Here is a 25,565-nt window from a genome sequence, read left to right on the forward strand (position 1 = left end):
CAACCTTTTTTTTTTTTTTTATTAACTACCTATCTGCCAGTTGATCCAGAGGAAGGCAAAAAACCCATCTGAAGCCTCACCAATTTGCCTTAGAGGGGGACTCCAAAATGAGACTAGTCCTTGGATGAACTTGGACTATGAGCTATTTCCCATAACCCAGTATTCCCTCACTTGCTAAAAAGCCATCCAACCCCTTCCTAAAGCTATCTAATGAATCTAATGTATCAGTAACGTACAAAACCATTTTGTATGTTAATTGAAATGAAGGAAAATCTTGGGGTTACCCAGTCTAGAAATGGATTTGCAGCCAGGGAAGATTTATTGGCTAGGAGAGAGTAACTTTGCTTGTACTGTATATGGTACTAACTAGAAAAAATTAGATGTTCTCCCATACGGGCCAACATCTCCAATTATGACTTCTGTGTTGCGCTCCATGTACCAACTGAAAGTTACATCTCTAAACACCTGCCTTGTTTGTTGTGTTTCAGCAGGTTCAGCAGAGAGCAGGAACTGACATCTCCTTTACTATTGATGCAAATAAGCAACAGCGACAACTCATTGCAGAGCTTGAAAACAAGAATAGGTACTGACTGTATGTTTCATGTAGTGTATTTTAAGTTTTTAAAATCTATGGCCAGCTTAACTGAAATTTGATTATTAATAATTTTAAATCAAGAATCTCCCAGAAATCTGAAAAACCACCCATTAAATAAACAGCAACTGTCTTAAAACTGTATCTATAATAATTGCAGTATTAATAGTTGTATCTTAAAGAGGGAAGTGTGATCTCCTCACACTGATCTCACCTCCTCTTCAATGAAATCCTGCTTTATACAATTCATATACAGTCTGTAAACGGTATAAAATACGGAATTGCAGTAGTACAAAAGCACCACATCTACACTTCATTTGCTACCCACTATATTTCGGGAAGTTGTGGTGTTTCGCACTATTAACTATTTCCACTCATAGTAAATAATTCAACTTATTGCTGGTTTGCCTTTCTCCATTTTTCTAGCCACTGAGGCCACTATTTCTGAGTCTATTATGAGGCAAATTTATTAAAGCGTGAAGCGGCTAACGTTAGCGCAAATTCGCCAGTGTGGCGTCATTTCGTTACTTTGCCGATTTACTAACAGGTGCTGGCATAAATTCGCTAGCGAAGTGGACCTACTCTAGCGCTACTTCGCACCCTTATGCCAGGAGAAATTGCGCTATGGTGAAGGGTCGTAACTACGCTAATTCACTAACTTGCGCATTTTACTGAACGTTACCTCTTGCGCCAGACTTGCCTTCGCCACCTCAGACCAGGCGAAGTGCAATAGAGTAGATAGGGATTGGTTCAAAAAAAGTTGAAATCTTTTCTAAGTCCCAAAAAACGCTTGCGTCTTTTACTTTTTTTAAGGGTGATAGGCTGAAAAGCTTGTAAATTTTTTGGGGGGTACCCTCCTTTCCCCCTACATTTTCAAACATATGGCACCTAAACTATACAGTGGGCACATGCATAGGGCAAATAACAACTCTATTTTATTTTATAAAGCTTTCCCAGGCTTGTGTAGTGTAATGTATTTGCTGCTACATATAAGTCAATTGTACTTAAACTTGGCGCCGTCTGCAAATTAGGCATCACTATCGTAACTTTGCTTGACGAATTAACGGTAGCACAACTTCACTACCTTTCGCCTCCCTGAGCGCAACTTCGGATTTTAGCGAATTAGCGGAGCCCTGGCGAAACTTCGCCTGGCGAAGTCGGCGCTAGCACAACTCCGGAGGTAAGTAAATTCACCCCTATGTGTTCTTCCTCTCTGCCTAGGGAAATCTTGCAGGAAATCCAGCGATTGCGAATTGAACATGAGCAGGCATCACAGCCCACACCGGAGAAAGCACAACAGAATCCCACCCTCCTGGCTGAACTGCGGCTCCTCAGGTACATGCAGACTTAACATTTACACATCTTTAACACAATCTATTCAGGGTACTAAAATAGGATGGAATAAAGTATATTTATTTTCTCCATGCAATTTTGACATCCAGCATCTATAGAGCTCGGTAGCATACAAAGTCCAGTGCAATGTATGCCTCGTACTTGTGTGGGTCCAATTCACTGAACCTGCTTTAAGACACCCAGCCTAAAGTTTTACCTGCTTGGACCAACTTCCCCTCCCAACTTGTAACCTTACCTGCTACCCACTGCTCAACCGAAAGCAAGGACATGATGTCATCTAATGTAGTGAAGGGATATTATATTGGGGCAGGGGAAGGAGCTGCTTCGAGAAAAACATAGCAAAATACAACTATAGGAAATTTTCGTGTGCATTTATTTTACCTCTACCACACAAGGCTCACATTGCATTGCTGGATCCTGCACATACCTGACCCCCTACAGGACTCATACTGTATTTTTAAGGGCAAAGGGAACTGTGAGCACAGTTACCAGTAAATAGGGCTAATCAGTATTTCCATGCTGTTCTAATGGAGAGAAAAGGACATTTTGTGGGGCTTAATTGTATTTTTTACTTGTCCTTCAAGGCATAAATACAATATTAAGCTATAAATACAAATAAAAATATTGCACAAGTGCAGATTTTCTCTATTCTATTACTGTCCTAACAAGAAATGAATTATTGCAACTGTCAGTTGCCGAGGGAGCATTTGTATAGTGGTCACTGTCTGAAAGGCAGCTGTGTTTCTATGACTACTAATTGCCAGTCTGTGCGTGTTTTCTGATTGGGTTATTTTAGTTTTTTATTCTCCTGGATGTCAGACGGAATAGGTCACATTAAGTGGTGATCCCATCCCTGATCTTTGTGGCCCTAAATTATAGTTTTACAAGGTCAGCAAATTTAATTTGTGGCTGGTAGTGATTATGGGTTGCAGTCCAACTAAGAGGACAGGGTATGGAATATAAATAATGTGTTATGCATGTCTGAAAAACTGTTTAAAAAAAAACAGTTGACAAAATTTGCAATTTCCATATGTTTAAGTGCTTTATAGCATTCCTAATTGTAAAAAAATTAAAGGATATCAGACATTTAAAAGGAAATTAAAGAAGTAGGGTAGAAGCCCTGCACATTATGCAACACCCCACATTGGTAGGGAGGGGCATGGGGCTACAACTTCTCTTGCCCTGACCCAAACACTGTTGGCCAACAGCAATTAGCATTATCATTTATGTATTAAACTCTGGCAATTTACATGGTGCTTTACAATACGAATTTACAATGTACTGGTCTGTAAACACTGCAGAAGCCAGAAGCAACCAATCAGTAAATAGTTTTAATCAGTGTACTTAAAAAACAAAACAAAAGTATATTAAATAGAAATGATTGGATGTTATGGATAGAAAATCAACCCATCTATTTAGTTGGTAAGAAATTGCTCTTCTATGCAGAGTTGTCTTACTTGAGGCCCGCAGGCTGGATGCAGGCCTCCCGCGGATGTTATTGGCTAAAGTAGTGAAGGCTGTGGATACAGGCGCACAAACTCACATAAGTGCTAATACACTAATACAAAGAGCCATTGCTATAAAGATTCTGTGTGAATAAGCCTTACACTTTATACTTTAATTATATTAGCATTTTTTGGGATGAAAGCAATGGGACAGGTACTATATGTGCAACTAGTCCAACTTCTTTTACTGATGTATATGGCCCCCAGCTTGTCAATTGGCTTCACACAGACCTTTGTGTGGCATCATTTGAATGTAATCCAGCATGCAAACCTATTGATATTCAAATAAATGACCCACTGCCGAGAAAAAGTTGAACAGTACAGTTTTACACAAATAGACCCAGCAGAAAACTGATGACATCAATTCCAAGTGATAATAAAAGGAACTGTTTCTTTTCACCTGTCAGACAACGCAAAGATGAGCTTGAGCAGAGGATGTCTGCCTTGCAGGAGAGCAGGAGGGAGTTGATGGTGCAGCTTGAAGGGCTTATGAAACTTCTAAAGGTAAGAGGCACAGGAAAACATCAGTTTGATTTGAGCATATAAACGTGTAGACAAATAGCATAATATAAGATCATCTGGCCCATTGGACTGCAATAAAACTGGCCTATAGATGTCAAGCTTTAGATTACAGGTCTATATTATAGCTCAAACAGACTTAAGGGAGAAGGAAATTATTGATATCCCAGGCCGGTGCTCCTAGGAGGATCGATCCATGGTGCTCACTGGAAGAACCCCAGGTCGGTACAGTTTTCTGCTGATAAGAGCACTGGCCCAGGGTATCAGGTAACTAAATGCAATCACTTGGGAGTGCCCAACTTTCGGCACCCCCAATGGATGCACCTGCTGTTCACCATTCACATGGGAAAAAGACAAGGCCGTGTGTTGCAGACACTGGAATTAAGCCTGCTTGCTGTCTGCATCATAGATGTGTGCAGCTTTCAGTCTAAAGGAGCACCATGTTATTATGTCATTACTGTAAATATTTGCAGATCAGTGCTAATAAAGGCAAGTTTTGTCTATTCTTTAAAAGATCACTAATGCTTGATTTAAAAAATGGGGCAGAAATGTTGTATATTATGTTTTAAGAGTCTGTACCAGCCCAAGGCAACCACAGCACTTTAGCAGTAAAGATCTGTGTCTCCAAAGATGCCCCAGTAGCTCCCCATCTTCTTTTTTGCTGATTCACTGCACATGCTCTGTGCTGCTGTTACTTACTGAGCTTAGGGACTGACGCACAATATACTTATTTTATATATATACAGTGGTGTGAAAAACTATTTGCCCCCTTCCTGATTTCTTATTCTTTTGCATGTTTGTCACACAAAATGTTTCTGATCATCAAACACATTTAACTATTAGTCAAAGATAACACAAGTAAACACAAAATGCAGTTTTTAAATGAGGGTTTTTATTATTTAGGGAGAAAAGAAATCCAAACCTGTGTGAAAAAGTAATTGCCCCCTGAACCTAATAACTGGTTGGGCCACCCTTAGCAGCAATAACTGCAATCAAGCGTTTGCGATAACTTGCAACGAGTCTTTTACAGCGCTCTGGAGGAATTTTGGCCCACTCATCTTTGCAGAATTGTTGTAATTCAGCTTTATTTGAGGGTTTTCTAGCATGAACCGCCTTTTTAAGGTCATGCCACAACATCTCAATAGGATTCAGGTCAGGACTTTGACTAGGCCACTCCAAAGTCTTCATTTTGTTTTTCTTCAGCCATTCAGAGGTGGATTTGCTGGTGTGTTTTGGGTCATTGTCCTGCTGCATCACCCAAGATCGCTTCAGCTTGAGTTGACGAACAGATGGCCGGACATTCTCCTTCAGGATTTTTTGATAGACAGTAGAATTCATGGTTCGATCTATCACAGCAAGTCTTCCAGGTCCTGAAGCAGCAAAACAACCCCAGACCATCACACTACCACTACCATATTTTACTGTTGGTATGATGTTCTTTTTCTGAAATGCTGTGTTACTTTTACGCCAGATGTAACGGGACGCGCACCTTCCAAAAAGTTCAACTTTTGTCTCGTCGGTCCACAAGGTATTTTCCCAAAAGTCTTGGCAATCATTGAGATGTTTTTTAGCAAAATTGAGACGAGCCTTAATGTTCTTTTTGCTTAAAAGTGGTTTGCGCCTTGGAAATCTGCCATGCAGGCCGTTTTTGCCCAGTCTCTTTCTTATGGTGGAGTCGTGAACACTGACCTTAATTGAGGCAAGTGAGGCCTGCAGTTCTTTAGATGTTGTCCTGGGGTCTTTTGTGGCCTCTCGGATGAGTTGTCTCTGCGCTCTTGGGGTAATTTTGGTCGGCCGGCCACTCCTGGGAAGGTTCACCACTGTTCCATGATTTTGCCATTTGTGGATAATGGCTCTCACTGTGGTTCGCTGGAGTCCCAAAGCTTTAGAAATGGCTTTATAACCTTTGAAATTGAACTCAGGTGTGATAAACCACAGTTAAGTTATTTTTTAACAAGGGGGGCAATCACTTTTTCACACAGGCCCATGTAGATTTGGAGTTTTTTTTCTCCCTTAATAACGTAAACCTTCATTTAAAAACTGCATTTTGTGTTCAATTATGTTATCTTTGACTAATAGTTAACGGTTTTTGATGAGCAGAAACATTTAAGTGTGACAAACATGCAAAAGAGAGAGAGAGAGAGAGATATAAATGTCACAATATGGTGATGATTGGTAAATAAAAGCTCAGAAACAAACAGTTTGCATCAGAATTTAATCATCAGCCCTGTAGCATCAGCTTTATTACAGGACAACCTCAAGATTTAACTACATTGTGTTAAGCTAGCCATACATGCCAGACAAGCGGATCTTTCCTCTATATGCCCACCAACGGTAAGGCTAAATTGGGGTGATCCAAACATTCGGCCCTAGGGCCGAACGATCGGATTACAACGAGGAGCAATGGTCTCCAACGGATTGGTCGCCAGAAAAATTTAACCTTCCCGATCTTGGCTGGAGCAGAGCTGTCTACTGCAACCATTTTTCTATAGTACATATGGCAAGAACCATCAGTGCATAGAAAAGACAGACACCACTTTCAAAAGCACTGACTTTTTCAAATATACCTAAAATCACTGAAATGTTCTAATTAATGTTTACTGGTAAGCTATTTGGAATTACATTTACGGTTGTTATATTTGGTTTAACAACCCCTTTAAGTATTTTACTTGCGAGTAATTAGGAGGGGGTCCTGTTACAAAATTTAGCACTAGGGTCCCTTTCTGTCCATGAAAAATATTTTATTGAAACGGAATTCAGGATCAGTTTGATGCAGTACTTGTTGTTTAGTTAATGTGTGCTACTAAATATTTTTTCAGGAGCAAGAGCTGCGACATGAAGTAAGTCCTGATTTCATGAGGTTTCTGTAACTAACCCTTGTAATGACCCTGACATGAGAGACTTGACATGCATTTGATGGCAATGTTGGCATGCGTAGAGATAAGAAAATAACCACAAACAAATTAGCTGCATGCAGTTTCTACAATATATACTGAGCTTTCATGGTGTGGAAATATTTTTTCAAGGCAACTAAGCAGCCTCATTGCATGTCGACCACAGCGTCTGTTGCTTTGCGGTATCTCTGATACTTTGTCTACAGAAAAGAGCGGAGAAATAAACCCTTAATCACTTTCCCGTCACTTTTGGCAATGCAGTCTAATTTACAGGTCTACAGGATTGCTGTATTCATTTAGAGTGCACTTCTGTTACAGGAGCTTGCAGGATTGAGGGCGGGCGTTTTGTAATATTATATATTTCATAACTTCAAATACCTTTGCCAATTATTTCATTAGAAAAAGCGTGCAACATTAAATTATATTTTTACACAGACAACGAAGCTAAAAAAATATTTAACCACACAGTTCTCTTTAACTCTTTCCTTGTCTTCGTTTGCATTTGCAAATTAGGGTTTGGGATTTGAACAAATCTTTCATAAAATTTGGCAAATCCCAAATTAGCCAATTAAATGCATCCCTGAGATTTGTATTTACCAACCCCTACCCAGCAGACCTTTTACTTGAAGGTAAACAGAGCAGCCCATGAAACTAAAATAGCTCTATTTTGTAGCTTTACTCTTTTCATAATTGTGCTAAATATTTTATTACCTTTCCCTTTAAAGCATATGAGGGTACTGGGATGATGGTACATTAGCCAAATGCCCCTCATGCCTGCCTTGCAACATATTTTAATGGCAGTATTCTAGATTTATAAAGATTTATAAGCCCCCTACCCAAACTTTTAAACAGACACACTTTGTGCTCAGTATCTTCATACCTTAGGGCAGGTGGTAGTTACAGCCCCTTATTGTAGTTGGTTAATAAACTAGAGCTCAGAGATGAAGCTTTGCATACCTGTGTTGCACCTGAGCATACTAAATATTGTTTGTTCTGCAAATACATTTCTCTGTTGTTTTAATTATAAATATCTGATCTGTGTTTTTTGTTGTTGTACTGAACAGAGTGAAATTGAAAGCACTTAATTTTATGCTCAATCCCACCCTCTTGTATAGGTACAGGCAGTGGGGGACACGGGCCCAGACTAGGGGTACACAACAGACGAAGTACACCCCGCTGTTGCCCCCTAGACATGTGTTTCTGCTGCCTACCTCTAGTTCTCACCCTGCTCCTTCCCAACTTAAATCTTGTGACTTGTGTGAGCAAACTTTGATTATCCTAGTTATCTGCCTCTCAACTAATTGTTGCACAGTGTTAGGCTTAGCAGAAGGTGCGTACTTTATTCATATGGATTTTAAAGTTAACCAAACGGGAGAAAAATGTACTTAAAAAATGTACACCTTATGTTTGCTGCTGTTATGTGTGTTTGCTCCTAAACAAATAAGTCATATGCTACAGGTAGAAGTTTCTCTTAATCAATTAAGATTAGTAAATGTAACACGAATGTGTGTATATCTGTGTGTGTGTGTATATATATATTTATATATATATATATATATATATATATATATATATATATATATATATATATATACAGTCATATTAATGGCTGAGCTTTCAAAGTAGCAACTTCCTAATATAGAACATGCCTTATGGAAACAGTAGTATTTCAGCAGTGACATAAAGGTTATTAGATTAACAGAAAATATGCAATATGCATCATAACAAAATTAGACTGGTGCATAAATTTGGGCACCACAACAGAGATATTACATCAATACTTAGTTGAGCCTCCTTTTGCAAATCTAACAGCCTCTAGACGCCTCCTATAGCCTTTGATGAGTGTCTGGATTCTGGATGGTGGTATTTTTGACCATTCGTCCATACAAAATCTCTCCAGTTCAGTTAAATTTGATGGCTGTCGAGCATGGACAGCTTGCTTCAAATCATCCCATAGATTTTCAATGATATTCAAGTCGGGGGACTGTGATGGCCATTCCAGAATATTGTACTTCTCCCTCTGCAGAAATGCCTTTGTAGTTTTCAAAATGTGTTTAGGGTCATTGTCTTGTTGGAAAATCGAACCCCTGTGTAACTTCAACTTTGTGACTGATGCTTGAAACTGAAAAATGTGTTGATATTGGGTTGAATTCATCCGACCCTCGACTTTAACAAGCACCCCAGTCCCTGAACTAGCCACACAGACCCACAGCATGATGGAACCTCCACCAAATTTGACAGTAGGTAGCAGGTGATTTTTGGAATGCGATGTTCTTCTTCCGCCATGCAAAGCGCTTTTTGTTATGACCAAATAACTAAATTTTTGTTTCATCAGTCCAAAGTACTTTGTTCCAAAATAACAGTGGCTTGTCTAAATGAGCTTTTCCATACAAGAAGCGACTCTATTTGTGGTGTGAGTGAATAAATGGCTTCTTTCTCATCACCCTGCCATACAGATGTTCTTTGTGCAAATTGCGCTGAATTGTAGAACGATGTACAGATACACCATCTGCAGCGAGATGTTCTTGCAGGTCTTTGGAGGTGATCTTTGGGTTGTCTGTAACCATTCTTACAATCCTCCACATATATCGCTCCTTTATTTTTCTTGTCTTGGCCTGCCAGACCTGGGTTGTAAAGCAACTGTGCCTGTGACCTTCCATTTCCTGATTACACTCCTTACAGTTGAAACTGGCAGTTTAAACCTCCGAGATAGCTTTTTGTAGCCTTCTCCTAAACCGTGATACTGAACAATCTTTGTTTTCAGATCTTTTGAGAGTTGTTTGAGGATCTCGTGCTGTCACTCTTCAGAGGAGAGTCAAACAGAAGCACAACTTGCAAATGGCCACCTTAAATACCTTTTCTCATGATTGGACACATCTGCCTATGAAGTTCAAGGATTAACAAAATAATCCAACTAATTTGGTGTTGCCAGTAATCAGTATTGAGCAGTTACATGCATTCAAATTAGCAAAATTACAAGGGTACCAACATTTATGCATAGAATTTCACATTTGATTTAATTTCATACAACTGAATACGGCTTCACTAAAAATCTTTGTTCAGAAAACACCCCAGTACTCAGATGTTCCTGGGAAATTAAAAACATACCACTGTTATCTTTTTTGTTGAAAGTGGAGTAAATTATATATTTGTAATATATATACACACATGCAATATACTATGTGAGGCAAACACATGTAAATAAAAATTGTCGTTTGTCTAAAATAAATTGTCTCTGTTTGTCATTATAAAAAGCATTAACTGAACATGATAGAATTTCCAGTGCTTCATACTCTGATTAGGCCTTGAAATATAACTAATAACAAACAGTGGGATCAGAAGTACTGTACTAAGCTACTCTGTGACTGAAGCTAATCCTTTTTGGCTGGCTCTCATAGCCTTAGATTTGCCTTAAACAAATGTGTTTTTCTCAGACCTCTATTGCATTTTGTGTTGCAATTTTGGGTTTCTGCCTTTGCCGTATATGTAATAGGTGCACCAGTGTTACCTCTAAGTCATGTGCTTCTGCATGCAGGGCCGCCATTAGAAATCACAGGGTCCCGTACAACAAAATTTTCCTGGACCCTGCCCACCCCAGCCCCCAAGCTCCACCCCAGATCCCGCACACCCCTCACCACAGTTAAAAGATCACATAAGTGCTAAAAACTGTACCCACACACACAAGTTATAAAAACGCCCTACACACACAAGTTATAAAAAGCCATTGATGGCCAGGGCCTCTATACGTAAAAAAAATATTGACGCCAGGGCTTCCCTTACAAGTCAAAAAGAAACATTGGGGCCCCAGAGAATATTTTTTTTAAAAAACATTGTTGGCAGGGGCCTATAGAGTATTAAAATAATATATTGGTGGCCTGGGGTTTAATAAAATAAAAAAAACACACATTGGAACTTGTGGCTTCAGGACTTCAACTTCGGCTCCTTTCGTGACTTCAGGTCTTTTTGCGGCTTCGGGACTTCATCTTCGTCTCTTTTCATGGCTTCGGGTCTTTTCATGGCTTCAAAACTTCAAATTTGGCTGGTCGGTACTTCGGCTGTTGAGGACTATGGTTCTTCGGGACTACAGTTCTTTGGGACTTTGACTCTTCGGAGATTTGGGACTACTGCAGATGCGGCACAGCTTCGGCAACACAGAATTTCTGTGAAAACACAGCGTTTACGACTTATTCAGACACACCAACCAATTTGAATTCACAGTGTGTGTCACTATAACTCAGTCCCTTTTGTCTGCAGTAGAGTGTATAATAGCAGTGTATCACTGGGTAACACAGCCTTGTTTGCTTAAGGTAGTGTGTGCAATGGGTTCAGCAGTTTGTCACTGTATAGGTTAGCCTTCATTGTGAAGGTTGCCTCCCTTACTTGCAGTCATTTTTGTTTAAATGCAGATAGTATAACAATTAGTAATAGCTGTTGCATATACTTCTAAAATTCAGCGTTATTCACGCCTAATGGTTAAAATGAAACAAAAAATCAGAGGTTTCCCTTGGTACAAAAATGGGAGACATTAACAGATAACAGATTGTTACAGTTAAGTAAATGTTGGTGAAACTAAGGTGGTATTTACTAAAACTCAACTTTTTCTCACTATACAAAAAAATGCCCTTAATTTACCAATAAATCCGAACGAAAAAAAAGCACTTGCAGGAAAACGTTGCAATAAAATTGTGCGTAAAATGGAACCATGCAACTTTTTTGATTTGATGCCTGAAAAATGCATAATTTAGATTTTTTTTTAGCTGGAGTAGTTTCGGATATGGATTTTTAGCAGCTTTAGCATAATATATCTTGAAAAATTGTATGTTTTCTTCCTCTAAAAATGTGTTTTCCCCCTAAAAAAAACTCGACCAGAAAAAAATCGAGGCTTCATAAATAGGCCCCCAAGATTCTCAAGGCCAGTTCTCCGAATTGCACAAAACGATGAGGAATATGTGTATCCTTTCATTTCAGTATTAATCTTACACAGATCTTTCATCTCATGTGTGGTGCCTGAAGCACAAGAAAAGTTCAAGGAGTTGACGCCATGCTGTGTGTCACTAAATGTTGGCAGTGGGATTGTGGCAGTTGTAGTTTGATTGCAGCAGGATGATCACAAACCAGACAGACTGTCACGTGTCTCCTGTCCTAAAAAATCCTTATTCATGTCAGAGATTTCCAAGTGCCCAAGTATGAATGTGCCTCATGGTACAGCTCTCACAGACCTTGGATTATTGGACAGAATCCTTTTAAAAGGATACTGTTCGCAAATGTGGGATTGGCGGGGGCCTGTGCAGCATTTACTGTGGTATTTATCTGTTTTTCTAACAACCTCATTTTTTTCTTTTTACAGACTCAGGGGGCTGGTTCCCCTCGCTCATCTCCTAGTCATACCATTAGCCGACCTATACCTATGCCTATTCGCTCAGCATCTGCCTGCTCCACCCCAACCCACACTCCTCAGGATTCTCTGACCGGTGTTGGGGGAGATGTACAAGAAGCTTTTGCCCAGAGTACGTTGGAATGAAAATGTGTTTTGAAAACTGATTTAAGCTAGTATGAAATGATTGGTATGATTTTTATAGAGGGGGAGGAAAAGACTAACAAGAGCAAAGCAGATTTCAGGAGAAAGCATAACTTTTATCAAGTTTACAAGCAAACTGAGTTGCTTGTTCTCAAAAGTTCTTTGCTTACTGACTTCCATTTTGAGCCAGGAAAAATTATACGCATATCTGTTTCCTGTTTGTGTTGCCCCATTCCCCGATCATCCTACATTGCCCCCTCTCCTTTAACTCTATTACATGAACATATCTAACAAATAAGCAAAACATCTCCAAAACTGTAAACATTACTTTGTCTTGAACTACCTTTGCACGTTTTAACCAGTATTCACATATATTTTCTCTTCTTTCCAGGCACGAGGAGAAATTTACGGAATGATTTACTCGTAGCAGCTGATTCAATTACCAATACTATGTCTTCTCTGGTTAAAGAGCTGAAGTCAGGTGAGTGAAGCACTAAACTCAGCGAGGAGGACACTATACACCCATATACAGCACTGCTCTCTGAACAACTTTCTCCTCCTTTATACTGGATAATTTAAATAAATAGAGTTAACGAGATTTGTATAAACTCCTTTTTCCCCTAAACTGTAGTTTTTGAGACAAGGACCATCTTATGCGTGGGCTTATCCGTGGTCTAGTAATATGTTTTAATTCCTTCTCCTCTTCAAACAGTGATTAGGCAGAGCCAGGAAATTGTAAGTGAAAGGCGTTTCAAATTTAGTCTTTGACCAGGAAATTGTAAGTGAAAGGGGTTTCAAGTTTAGTCTTTGACCTGTTTTGGGCAAGAAATAACAAAAACTATATATATATATATATATATATATATATATATATATATATATATATATATATATATATATATATATATATATATACACCAGCACACTGTGGTGTTTATTATTTATACACACATATTACAGAAATCTGACGTTTTGAACCCCATTAGGACCTTTGTCAGAAAGGTCCTAATGGGGACCGAAACGTTGGATTTCTGTAGACTGATCCTTAAAGTGTTTCTGCAAAGAATTTACAAAGTAACTCTGCCAAAAAACAAACACTGTTCTATTCCAGCAAGTACCCAGTCACGTAAACACAAGCCAATTCAGTACAACTCAGTTAAAGTTCTTAGTACTCTGAATTATCCCTCAACAAACTGCCATGTATTTTTCCACTGAAAATATGAACTTAGAATGATACGATTAAGGCTATTCAGAAATATAGTATAAAAAAATCAGATGAAATATGTTCTCAGTTGTATTTTGCACTATGGTATGCAAAGGCAGCAGGTAGAGGCTTGATGGCATATGAGTATCCAGAAATGTTTGCTTCAGAGTTATAGAAACCAGAATCAATAGTGTACGAGCCCTTGTAGACTGTAGGTCAAAAATACATTTTTTTCCTAGGAAATCGTAAAACCAAATTCAAATTATTTTAGGATTAGCAAAATCACTAGTGAAAAATAGAAGGCACACCTGTGCTTGACCTGTGTATATTATTAACACTCGAATGTTGACCTAGAGACCGTGTTAGTGACCAAGACGTAGAAGCAGTAGATGGAAATATGTAGCTGCACATCCCTTGCAATATGGGCTGTACATAACAGTAGTATACACATTATTAAAGCCCTGACATTCACTGCTGACTAATCCTGAATGATACTTGACATTTAGCATTTTCTTCTGCTTTGCTGTCTGTACGTCACACAGACTGTGAAATTAAAGGTGGGTTTTAATACCTGCTATTCAGTATCTAACGTATGCTGTGTGTGGGTGTTATTTTGCCCAGAGAGCAATGAGTGGCTTTTTAACACTTATTATTTGCAAATACCTATGTTTATATTTGTCCAATAAGTCAAATGAAAGAAACTTGTATACCATTTATAAAGTGGCATCACCTGTACAAAATCTGACGATTCAGCTCTACACGTGTGTATTGAAATGAACGATCTTTCTTGGAAAGCTCTTTATAAGATTGTAATCGTTACGTCTATGGCCACCTTTACTTGGTCATTGTTCCATTTAGATTGGTCAGTGAATTTTCTGAATTAGGTTGATTGCATAAAGTCAAAGGGATAGCCTTTCTCAGAATAAATAGCCTAATAGTGTGTGCCAGTGTAGTGGCAAAAGTTTGGCCAAATCCAATGGCCACAGTCATGTGCTGTTCTTTGGCTTATAATTCAGTGTTCAGGTGGCAAATAACCAGATAAATGTCATATTGCCTTTGCAGATGTTGGGAATGAAACAGAGTGTGGTGTGGATACAGAATATGGACGGGTTCATTTTCATGATTTGGTTCCATCACCAACCTCAGAGAAGGCCTTCCTTGCCCAGATCCATGCACGAAAACCAGGGTTTAATCATCATTCTGCTGCTACTGGCAACATTCGCACTGACATGTAGGTATTTGTTTCATTTCAATGCAGTAGTACAATTACATGCTTTTTTTAGCTAACATCACAGAGCCTTTGGCAATCATCCATGAAGCTTGTAGCACATTCAAAAAGGCAAAATCATTTAGGACTTTCCACAACCTAAAATAAATTGTTTGTAGAACTGTAGTTATATCCGAATAGCTGCTAAAAGCTGTTTTATAAAAACGGCACACATTTTTTAATTAAAGTATATTGGAGATAGGTTTCTTTTTCATTAAAGAAATTAAAAATGGGATTTTATTTTTTTGCCTTTCCTTGTCCTTTAAGGCTACTAGGATTGTGTTGCCATGAATATGGATCTATTATATAACACAAGGCACTGCCTTCTTATTAAAGAGAAAAAACGATTCAGTCAAGTATGATAAATTGTTTTATTAAATAGCACAGGGTGAACCTGTATCGTGCAATTATAATTTTCCCCTGAAAATTTTACTGAAGGTTTCACTCAAAAATTCTGTTTGCAATTAGGCAATTTTTTTATGTCATCCAAATAAAGGTGCCTGGTGCCTTTTGCTTTTTTCTAATGCTTTGTATGAGACGTTTTAATTAGTGTTTTATTAAAAGTTTTGGAGCAGCAGAAAATAATTTTTCTTTATTCTCTGAACAATCATCATCATTTATTTATATAGCGCTGTCAAGATACGCAGTGCTTATTTAACAATGGCGCTGTCCTTATTTTATGAGCATGTCTGTCTGCTTATTAGGGGCACAGAGGACTCTTACGGTCGGCATGATGATGAGACTTATGAAAATGACTCTGTGCGCCAATTAGCGCATGAGCTGAAGATGGAAGAGTATTTAAAGAAGAAGTTACAAGATGAAGCTTATCAGGTGATGATTTGAACACAGCACTTATGAAAGCATTCTTTGTCAAGAATTAAAGCAATACAATCGCAGATCTTAAAATAACATTCATTTCTAAGCAACATAATACAGTAAGGTTTTAAATTTGTATTAGTTCTGTCAAATCATAGGTTTTTCTTGTTCTTAGTTATAATAAATTTCATATATGGATTAACAGGGAGCAGGAGTCTTGCAAAATACTGCTGGGCTCCTACATTGTTAATAAATAAAATAATATGTAAATTAGTATAAAGGTGGGCACTGGCAGGCAGTGTTGCTAGTGCTCTAAGGGCCCACTAGAAAATCTGGGACCCACTTTCACAACTGAGATAAATGTAGTATGTTTCTATTATTGGCTTATAGCAGAAATACGAAAAAGATATATAAACCGCTCCGACTCACCGCAGGTTTTGTGAATTCTAAAAAGCCGGCAAGGTATGCGTAAGCCTGGGTGCAGGAACTTCGGCATCCCACGCCGTGTATGAGCAGAGATGAGAAGGAAGGTAAATTCCGCACACCAGACCATCGATTAAAAGTCTCAATCTTTATTAGACCATGTTAAAATACATGCTGCTTGATGCGTTTCGGGCTCAGCTGCCCTTAATCATAAGCATAAGAATAGCAAGGGTAACGATTTAAATAGCTAATCCCTATAGTGACCTCCAATGGTCAAAAATAGATATTAAGTTACAGAATTTAAGTTACAAAAATCTAAAAAAAAGTATCTATCATAATACATAAAGATACAAACCAGTTACAATTAAGACCAAAAGTAAAATTGTCACAAATCGTTTAGACAATTGGTACATTATGATTAGCCACTTGATTCATTCAAATAAAATGGGAAATATCAAATCTAGTATTTAATCCATCTGGATTGCGTGTATGCAAAGTTAGAATCCAAAAAGCAGAAATACCTGGAGTAGTCTTTATTTCTAAATTACACTGTTTACACTGCAAATAATTCACTATACCATGAAAATTGTCATTCCTTACCCAAAAAGTGTATTTTTTTAGTTGTAATATTGGTGTGTAGGCAGCCATCTCAGGTCATTTTGCCTGGTCATGTGCTTTCAGAAAGAGCCAGCACTTTAGGATGGAACTGCTTTCTGGCAGGCTGTTGTTTCTCCTACTCAATGTAACCGAAGGTTTCTCAGTGGGACATGGATTTTTACCATTGATCACTGTTCTTATATCTACCAGGGAGCTGTTATCTGGTTACCTTCCCATTGTTCTGCTGGTGGGGAAGGGAGGGGGTGATATCACGCCAACTTGCAGTGCAGCAGTAAAGAGTGAATGACGCTTATCAGATCTCAAGTCACATGATAGGGGCTCCTGGGAAATGGACAATATGTCTAGCCCCATGTCAGATTGCAAAATTAAATATAAAAAAATTAGTTAGCTTTTTTTGAAAAACGGATTTCAGTGCAGAAGTCTGCCGGAGCAGCACTATTAACTGGTGTGTTTAAAAGAAATGTTTTCCCATGACAGTATCCCTTTAAGCAGTCATTGGATGTTGAATGAATTGGCCAGATGCATAGATGTACTGAGTGAAGGTATAATGGGATTTTAGAACATTCTTTTGAACTTCTACAGGAAGCCAAACACATACTTACCACTCCATGTGTATTAACTGTTGTATGTGTAGTCATCATTTTGGAATTTGTTCTGTTTTCTACCTGCTGCCATAAGGTAAATTGAGAAACTCACCTCGGGTGGCAGCAGCTCCCTAAGTTACCAGGGATGGCAAAAAGCCACTCCTAGTAACTTAAGAGTTGAATTTTTGGTTATTAAATTGTGTCTCTGCACTAGAAATGCAATCACCCTGGACCTGCGCATGGTAAGTACTTGCACAAACTGCCTCTCATTCATTTTGGAGTACTGCCACTGGATACTATTTTTAAAATGTATGAAATTTTAGAAAAGAACATTGAGGCAACTGTCAGCACTAACATAAAAGATAACAACGGTTTATATTTGCAGGAGAATTAAATACAAAGACCATAGAGTCTCCCCAAATGTAGCCGTTCAGACCCAACTGCTCACATTTGCCTTAAGAGGGGATGATAGATGTGTGTCAGCATTTCTCTATCAGTTTTACACTTCTCTATTGTGTCCCTTGTTTCATTTAATTCTGACATTTAATTTCCCATACAGATACAGTATGATTTGCTGCTAACAATGTAGTGCTCATATCTGGTATTCTCTTTCCTGTAGGTCAGTTTGCAGGGCTGAATTCAGTATCCTCTTACCCTTTCCTCTCAAGTAAGTATTCTGATCTCAGGCATTAGACATCTGCTTGGAATGCTGAAACACTAAAAGAAAGCCACTATAGTATGTGGATTGGATCCTGGAAAAATGACTATATAGACATAAAGCTTCACATGCACACTTTCATGCGTGATCATGGCAGGGACTGCAGGTTGTTACAGTTTTGACTTTGGATTATTTCTATGTATGGGTCTAGTTTTGTTTTTCAGTGACTTAACTTGTGCAGCAGAGGGCAATCACACACAGAAAACATTACAGAATAACAGTGACTCTAATCAACACAGAGCATTTGTATCTAATAGCCCTAACCCCAGTTTAAATGCAAGTAAATGTTCCCCACACTGTATAGAATTTGTCCTTCAGAAAGTGCTAGAAACTGCTGAGTTGTTTAGATATCGGCATGGGAGGGGGTTAGTGGGCATGTGTCCATGGTTAAAGGGTTTGTTTGCCTTCAAATACATTTTTAATACTATTTAGAAATTTGGAGACAGTTTGCAGTTGGTCTTTGTTTTTATTTTCAGTGTTTTTTGGATTATTTAGCTTTTTGTTCAGCAGCTCTCCAGTTTGGAATTTCAGCAGGTATCTGGTTGCTAGAGTCCCAAGCAACCAGGCATTGGTTTGAATGAGAGACTAGAATATGAATAGGAGAGGGGCAGAATAGAACAATAAGTAATAAAAAAGTAGCAATAACAATAACATTGTAGCCTCACAGAGCAATCATTTTAGCTACTGAGGTCAGTGACCCCCTTTTGAAAGTTGAAAAGAGTCAGAAGAAGAAAGCAAATAATTCAAACGATACAAAATAAAGACCAGTTGAAGAGGTGCTAAGAATTGGCCTTCTTTAACATACTAAAAGTTCACGTGAAGTTATGCTTTTAAGACTTTTTGCAGTGTGTGTTATCCCTAACAGTACTGTATCTATATTATTATATAAAGTGACCAATTTGTGTTTCCCCACAGATAAGCTTTAGCCCAGAGAAGTAGCGGTGGGGACTGGCAACAAGCAAACGGCACAAATCCAAACTCTCCGAGAGGATCACGAGGGGAAATGTCTGCTGCATCTAGTGGCGCCATGGAACGTAGCACAGTCCATTTCTTCTAAACCTTGTAGTTTGTATGTGTGTGTTTTGAAATAACGAGAATTTTCTTTTAATTTACGTTTTAAGCATAATTTGCATCTCCAGTAACAAACAAAAAGTATATGGTTTGCACTTTTTAATTAACCTGTTGTGTTAGACTTTTGTTGGTTTCCATGTGAAAAAAATGTTTGTGCTGAACCCATTTGGTAGCCAATACTGATCAGACATGAGAAGGGGCTTAAAATATCACTGCTTTGTACTGGCCTGCAGGGAGCCATCGGACTGCACATGACCATAACAGACTTCAGATAAAGTCCTGGATAAGAAGCTGGTGGCTTCCTGGATTATCCATAAACCAGAGGTCCCCAACCTTCTTCACCCGTGAGCAACATTCAGGCATATAAAAAGTTGTGGAGCAACACAAGCAAAAAAAACACCCTGGGGGTGTCAAATAAGGGCTGTGATTGGCTATTTGGTAGCCCCCGTGTGGACTGCCAGCCTATAGGAGGCTCTGTTTGGCAGTACACCTGCTTTTTATCCAACAAAAACTTGCCTCCAAGCTGGAATTGAAAAATAAGCACCTGCTTTGAGGCCACTGGGAGCAACATCCAAGGGGTTGGTGAGTGACTTGTTGCTCATGAGCTACTGGTTGGGGATCACTGCCTTCAGTGACTTAATCAGCACCACGGTATGGTGAGCACTAAAAAGCCAATGATCTGAAGCAGAATCATTTCTCTTCAGTAACTACTAGATATCCGAGTGCCTTAGTGCCACCCAAGTTCACTCTGCCACATATCTGGTAGCGGTGGCCTAGTAAATAGTCCTGCGCCTTTCCAACACTGAGCTCTCCTGAGGGTCTACTACTGCAACTGCGCCCACCTGCTTACCCCTTGTGTGCCCGCAAAGTAACCATTTTACGCCTTGCTTACTCGCCGGCACTCAAGGCTTTACACCTGCCATAGGTAATATAACACTACAACCTGCATTGAACATAATTTAACCCTGGTTACCACCCGTCAAAGGACCTACAAATAACACTGAAAAGATCCAGATTCACTCATAACAGAATTATTTTTTTCCCCATTCAATTATTCTTTGCAGGTTTTTGCACTTGAATTAGATTTGTGATCATAGCTGAAATGAAACTCTCATAGTAAAGCCATGCAGCGTTGTATGGCTTTTTTTTAAATCACTGGATAATGAGATATATTTCTTTATATATTATTTTTTTTTATTTTATTTTTAGTTCTTTGAAAGTTCTAGAAATGTATTTGTGCCGAGCGCACGGAAGAGAAGTTTTCATTTAGGGCTAATGTAAAATTTAGAGTTTATTTCTCTCAAGATGATGTCATAAATCAGCCATAGAAGTTCTTAATGTAAATAGATATATCTATTTTTCATTTTCAATAGAGACGCTCCTATACAGAGATAAAGTATACATTGTTCTTATTATGTCGAATCTAATTTTGAAATCCACGCAGATGTTATAAAGATTACTGTGAATAAAGTTTTGAACTACTTTGCCTCTCACTTGCTGAGCGGTCTGGAACATCCTCCCACAGACCGTACCAGAGAGTGAACAGGTTTACGTTATTTATAAACCACAGGTGCCATACGTTCCCAAACTAACCCAACGTATACGTTTATTATGTTCCATAATGCAGTTTTCTAGAATATGGTAGGGTTTTTTTTGTTTTATTTACAGTTGAGTTTTGGATTAGGCCTTTGCCTTCCAAATAATCATGGGCTTTAAATGTACACTTTGTTCTCGGGAATGCCTTATAGGCCACCAATCATTCTGCATGCATTCGTATATATATATACCGTATATACTCGAGTATAAGCCGTCCCGAGTATAAGCCGAGGTACCTAATTTTACCTCCAAAAACTGGGAAAGCTTATTGACTCGAGTATAAGCCGAGGGTGAGAAATGCAGCAGCTTCTGGTAAGTTTCAATCAAAAAATTGAGGGTTTCTGCTCCCATTGGTCTCGTTTTTGGATGCCGGCGACCATTCTTGGACACCAGCAACTATTCTTGGAGACTATTCTTGGACGCCGGCGACTATTCTTGGGCGCTGGCGACTATTCTTAGGCGCCGGTGACCGTTTTTGCGCTTGACCTGAGTATAAGCCGAGGTAGAGTTTTTCAGCATATTTTGGGGGCTGAAAAACTCGGCTTATACTCGAGTATATTCGGTATATATATATATATATATATATATATATATATATATATATATATATTTTTATATATATATATATATATTTTTATATATATATATATATATATATATATATATATATATATACTCTGCATACTCGAATAAGATCCGCACTCACAGGACTTATGAAAATTATAGAAAATTTATTGCGAAAGCCTAACGTTTCGGCCTCCTCCGAGGCCTTTTTCAAAGTAACAAATACATACACACAAATGCTTTAAATACCCAGATTGGCGGGAAAAATATATTTTTTGGCCAATTAGTATGCAGAGGTTGTAATTGTTGATACTGCACCCAGGCGTTTGAAACTATTTTATCGAGAGTGCTGGCTTCATGGAGGACTATATATATATATATATATATATAACGGATCTACCAAATCCACTATTTTGGATTCGGCCGAACCCCTGAATCCTTTGCGAAAGATTAAGCCGAACCGAATGCTAATTTGCATATGCAAATTAGGGGTGGGAAGGGAAAAACATTTTTTTTCTTCCTTGTTTTGTGACAAAAAGTCAAACAATTTCCCTCCCTGCATATGCAAATTAGGATTTAGATTCAGTTCGGCTGGGCAGAAGAATTCGGTTGGGCTGGGCAGAAGAATTTGGTTTGGCCGAATCAGATCCTGCTGAAAAAGGCCGAATCCTGTCCGAATCCCAAACCAAATTCTGGATTCGGGGCATCCCTAATATATATGGGGCACAGCTGAAATATTATAAAACACAAGAATTGGTAGATTGTCGATTGATTATTAGAAGTATCTAACCAAGCTGTGAGAACAGATAACTGGAATATGTTGAGAGCTCACTTCTTTCATTTGTCAACTCTTTTGATACGTTTGTTTCCCAGTCCTACACCCAATATGAGATAATAGTCATGGTCAGTTTGATTATGTATTGTATGAATGAGATATCACGCAGGCAACTATTTGTTACACACAAATGTTTACAAGCAAATAGTGGTGTCTCATTTTCCTCCATGATGAGGAATGTTTTCTAGTGATCAAGGATGATCAGTGTACTTGACTTTTACACAATTAGAGACAATTTAAGGATGTAATTTCTTTTTCTCAACCTAGTTAAAAAATTCAAAAAGATATTGCTAACTAACATAGGTCATTTATCAGTAGGTGCAGAATTCCTCCCAGAATATACAGCTCTTAATTTCTCAGAAGTAACAGCATGGACAATTTCCCCCCAACAACTGATATGGGAGTCAGACAATTATCTGCTTGACATTGCAAGGCTGATAATCTTTCCATACATGATTGCTGGTGACTGATAGATTCAATAAGCCTTTACCTGGCTGAAGTGATTCAAAGACCTACAATTTAAAGCTGTGTCAATAACATTTTAGCTGATGACAACCATATTGGCTACATAGTAATTGTGCAATGTTTCTTGGCGTAAATATTATCCCTTTTTGTATATTCAAACCTCCATCTTGATGCCTTTGTTGTCTGAGTGCACAAAGATCATGCAAAATATAATTATTTTCTGCAATACTAGTGACTGTGGCACGGCAGGGTACAAATGACATACTCTTAGTTTATGTATGAACAAATTGTCTTTCAAGAATGATACATAACCTGTTCAAAATGTGGCTATTGAAGTCTATCAGCTCATATATAAATGCATGGCTGAACAAATGCCTGGATTAGTTTAATATCTCAGCTGTTCTTGTACTTTATCATAGCTGATTGTACTAATATTGAAACTGTCCAATGAGAGACACGGTGCTGTTCTCTGGAGCATGTCCAAACTGCAAGTCCCACTCGACAGCCATCATTGGACATCAGACTCAATACTCATGCAATACTCAATGCAATATACCGGGGAACTTTTGTCTCCAAACAACCCATTCTAGTTACTAAATGAAGGAAAAAGCTGAAATGGAAAACCCAGTCTTGCAGGAACAGAAAAAGGACGGAGCACCGTGAGAATTCAGTAAAATGTTAAAAAATAAAGATTTTATTCAGTAGACATATAAAAACAGGTTACAGCAGCAGTGAACCCCTGGCTGCCCGCTTAACGCGTTTCGTGGCGTCCTGCCACTTCATCAGAAGCTCAAACCCAGTCTTGATAAGGATTAAATAAAAGATGGCAGATGAATCTAGTTATGAGATATATATATATATATATATATATATATATATTTATATCTAATTGCGTGTTCACAGAATGTATAATGAAAGGCATATTAGAATGTAGAAAATATGTAGAACTGCAAATGATTTGCGTGGCCTTTGACGTAATACCTTATATTTAAGTCTCTTGCATTTTTTTTTTGTTTGTTTATTGGGTTATTTTTATTTTTTGCATGAGCCAAAAAATTGTGTTTGTTAGAAATTGGTACTGTTTCATTTTGTTCAGTTTTTCATCTAATCCTGTAGATACCCCTTGTAAATAAGGCAGCCTTAGGTTGCTTCAGTCTTAGTGGGTTCATTGCAATGAGAGAGCGAGTGCTGCTCTGTGCCTGAATAGCAACTGCAAACCCCCCCCCCCCGACGTTGTTCATCTACAACTCCCACCCTATGTCAGTATATATGAGGGTGAGTGTTGCAGTACAACGTTATGTGGGAGGCCCTTCAGTTGCCCGCGTTTGCTTCATGGGCTTTTTGACTTTTAAACCAAAAATGGAAGCAAAATCTCAAGGTTACTACCAGATGTTTTTAATTCCTTTGTGTCACCTGGTACAGCAAGAACAGACGCACTAACAAATGACAATGCTCATTGGTATTATAACTACTGTTGTATGGGGATTTTGTACTGTATTGCTGTTAAGTATTGTTTTGTGTGGGTGTCACAACCATCATGGGGACATGTCCTATTCTGAAGTGGTTATAATAACTGTGTGTCTATTTTTTGGAATGGAATTATTTCTTCATTAAAAATTATTTTTAAAAACACATTTCTAGAAGTTCTGCCTCTTGGGTGTGTTGTTTGGCTTCTCAGTCTCTCGGCCACATTGGATTTTTCCTATTCTACACCTTTCTCTAACTTGGGGGGTATATTTTATTATATTAGGAATTGTACACAGGGCTTCACAAACACCACCAATCAATTCACAGCTTTAGTAATATGATTTATAAATATTGTCTAACTTCCCCATAATAAGCATTGCTTAGCTTTAGGCTGTGTAGCCCTGAGACCATGGGGATTTCTCAGACAGGTGTTTAAGCCAGAAGCAATTCTGCCCTCACTGCCTCCCTCATCCCCCATATCTGCTCCTACAGGGACAAGAAAGGGTGTAATTGCATAAGAAGAGACAAAATGAAGCTAAAAAAAACTCCTCATGGCAGGAGTGTCGCCGGTTTTAACCATAAGGAAATAAGAGGACGTTGCATCATGAGGCTGCCTCTAGTAACGTTAGATGACATTTTTTCAACCATGAAATCGGCCCTGTTATATCACAGTAATATGGACAGGCTGTTATCAGTTTACCATCTTTATTTTACACACACACACAGACTAGCTTCCCAGTCTCCTCCCACTATTCCCAAGGCTGCAACATTCTGACATCCTTCAAACGTAACTAACTTTATAAAACTTAACACAGCTTATGCAAATACATAACATGCAATGCCACTTTCAGCACAGGGAGTACAATCAAGCTCTCCACAGTAGCAATGCATCCCCCTTGTGCTGGTAAGAGCAGGCACAGATTTGTGGCCACAAAGGCTTGGGCCTAGGGAGGCCAGATTATAGGGTCACATCTGCACTGGGGACAAGGCATGAGATTCAAATAGCTGTCAAAATCCCCTGCCTTTCCACAGTATTGCCAGTCAAGATGCAAGCTGGGTTGGTGCGAGATCTGGTGGAGCACATTTGAGCTGTAAGCAGGGGTTAAATAAGGGAATGTGTATGTGCACCAGCCATGTTGGCCCAGGGCTCCACTATCAAATCAAGCCTTTGGTAAGAGCACAGGAGAGGAAAGGGAAGGGTCTGGGTCAGGCACCCAAGGCAACCCGGCCGTCCGCTTCGCCCCCTTGCCGGCACGCCATCAGGTACGCGCGAGTATGCACATGCCAGCCTGCGAGTTTGCCCATGCGTGCCCGATATAACAATTCACGGAGGGGGGGGGAGAGCAGAGCAGGGAACACAGAACAAGGGTCTGAACCAGGGGTAAGCGAGAGAAGAGGTATGTGCTTGGCGCCTCCACTTTGTTGCGCCCGAGCCATGTGCCTCTTCTGCCTACCCCTAGTTCCGACCCTGGTCTGGGTAATCTCAGAAGTGGTGTAGAATGGAGCTGATTTTGTATACCGGGAGTCCTCCAGTTACATACACCCGACTTACATAC

At 38.9% G+C, this 25,565-nt stretch overlaps 1 protein-coding gene across 17 annotated transcripts in view; it reads left to right on the forward strand.

The window, feature by feature from the left end:
- Positions 1 to 20,564, forward strand: part of dtna.S (dystrobrevin alpha S homeolog) — a 126,744-nt gene extending 106,180 nt beyond the window's left edge. For 7 of the 17 annotated variants that reach the window (XM_041567115.1, XM_041567113.1, XM_041567118.1 and 4 more), the window contains 10 exons: positions 489 to 583; positions 1,814 to 1,927; positions 3,858 to 3,954; positions 6,789 to 6,809; positions 12,211 to 12,370; positions 12,773 to 12,862; positions 14,648 to 14,816; positions 15,557 to 15,683; positions 17,913 to 17,960; positions 18,927 to 19,189. In XM_041567115.1, the coding sequence (XP_041423049.1) occupies positions 489 to 583; positions 1,814 to 1,927; positions 3,858 to 3,954; positions 6,789 to 6,809; positions 12,211 to 12,370; positions 12,773 to 12,862; positions 14,648 to 14,816; positions 15,557 to 15,683; positions 17,913 to 17,930 (891 nt within the window). In that variant the 3' untranslated portion in view covers positions 17,931 to 17,960; positions 18,927 to 19,189. Of the gene's footprint in view, positions 1 to 488; positions 584 to 1,813; positions 1,928 to 3,857; positions 3,955 to 6,788; positions 6,810 to 12,210; positions 12,371 to 12,772; positions 12,863 to 14,647; positions 14,817 to 15,556; positions 15,684 to 17,912; positions 17,961 to 18,926 lie in introns of all 17 variants that reach the window. The other 10 variants (XM_041567116.1, XM_018268661.2, XM_041567121.1 and 7 more) reach the window with 4 other exon arrangements.
- Positions 20,565 to 25,565: the final 5,001 nt, after the last annotated feature.

This window comes from Xenopus laevis, chromosome 6S (genome assembly GCF_017654675.1).
Source record: "Xenopus laevis strain J_2021 chromosome 6S, Xenopus_laevis_v10.1, whole genome shotgun sequence".
In the NCBI taxonomy this organism is placed as follows: Eukaryota; Metazoa; Chordata; class Amphibia; order Anura; family Pipidae; genus Xenopus; species Xenopus laevis.